Source organism: Loa loa (genome assembly GCF_000183805.2).
Source record: "Loa loa unplaced genomic scaffold supercont3.1881, whole genome shotgun sequence".
In the NCBI taxonomy this organism is placed as follows: domain Eukaryota; kingdom Metazoa; phylum Nematoda; class Chromadorea; order Rhabditida; family Onchocercidae; genus Loa; species Loa loa.
The window spans coordinates 22-1,633 of NW_018110060.1; the positions used below are offsets into that span (position 1 = coordinate 22).

Sequence of the window (1,612 nt, forward strand, 5' to 3'; positions counted from 1 at the left end):
TTAAATTCAAATAAGTTTAGTTCGAAGAAAAATTCGATGAATTGTTTGCTACAGGATTGTAAAGCTGAGCCTTTAAAGTGTTTCGGGTTTTGAAACACAATTTCTTCTCGTTTCAATTATTAAACTTGATATTGTACTTTCAACGACAGAAATCAGTAGTCCATATTGGGATTTGTTATTCATACTGTTGCTTGATTTTTTCTTGCTCAACTTATATAATTTTTAGTCGAACGCTAAGCTCTGTACTTCTTTCGAATTGCAGTATGCTACCCTTTTAGACATGATGTGTTCCGCACCAACATTAAAAAAATGACACATCAGAAAGGTCGGAGTGATAACCAGACTTGGTATGACATGTGACGAAAATTTTAATATCACCAAGATCGGATTTGGCATATGATCATTCAACACACTGTAAACTAAATAAAATGGCATTTAGTTCCTTAGAGATGGAATTTTTTTATTGGATGACAGACTTCAGTAAACAAAAAAGAGAAAAAAAAAAAAGAAAAAGAAAAACGGCTTCCAGCAAATACGACATGACATAAAGATACGTGTGGGTAGCGCAATTACGGATGGAATAGCGGATTTTTCGCGAGATATCGTACCTATAGCTATGATTAGGACTGTTAGCCACTATCAATCTAAAATGGTGGCACCACTTTTGGTTTATAGTCGAAGGACAAGCGTGACAATTTAGCATAATTGTCATCCGATTCTTGCATTCTCACTGAATGTTTCAGTTAAATTTTGATACACACATTTCTTCATAAAATTAAGTGGTATGCAAAAGGTTTACTTAATATAACAGATTAAATTTTTTTTTTCTTGTCATCCATGAATAAGACTTGTTTAATCGCAACAGTTAAAATATTAATGTAAAACTTACCACAGTTTCCAAATTTCAAGATGATATACAACATTGAACGAGTTTTAAAAGAGAGTCTTTTAATACAGTAATCGTTGTTTTTCAGATGGAAGGATGGGATCCATCTGTACATGTTTTGGAATGGCGAAGATTAAAAGACGAAATGGCCAAGGAGTGGAATAAGAATGGTAAGAGATGGATGGAACAAGTGGAGGAGGAGCTAACATCTCAGGAAGGAACAGGAAATTGACAAGGAGTTTCGTTCAAATCAATCTCATCCAAGATGTTTGTAATGGAAAAAGTGACAAAACTTCTGCGAAAAAGGATGTTGTATAATCGAGTTTATGCAAGATTGAACATTCTGTGGGAAGTTTTTTAATTCTACAGATGCTTGAAAATATTTGATTTTTCAACTGACATTTCTGCGGACATTAAAAGTTGATGGTTGGAAATCATTAAAATCACTTTATAAATGAAATTAAACTAGATCTGTTGTTTGGAATATTGAATGTTATTTTATCTCTTTTTTTTTTTATTGATATCATTTTTGAATTTGCCTTACTAATATTATAATTGTTGAGTTTTGTTACTGTCTTAATTAGCTCATCGGAATAATGGTTTAATTATCCATGTTTGACTTTGTGGTTTTATTATTCAAGTGTGAAAAGCAAGGAAAAGTAAAGGAATGGACAAAAAGAATCAAAATCAACGAAACAGAATTAACCCGCAATCTTTGTCACAATC

The 1,612-nt window shown here is 32.2% G+C and overlaps 1 protein-coding gene across 1 annotated transcript; it reads left to right on the top strand.

Moving 5' to 3' along the window:
• Nucleotides 1-396: 396 nt before the first annotated feature.
• LOAG_15382 (hypothetical protein) lies at nt 397-1,118 on the top strand (the record flags this gene model as incomplete). Its single annotated transcript, XM_003150873.1, has 3 exons — nt 397-414; nt 530-667; nt 975-1,118. The coding sequence occupies 3 exons, from the start codon at nt 397-399 to the stop codon at nt 1,116-1,118; spliced, it is 300 nt and encodes a 99-aa protein (XP_003150921.1).
• Nucleotides 1,119-1,612: the final 494 nt, after the last annotated feature.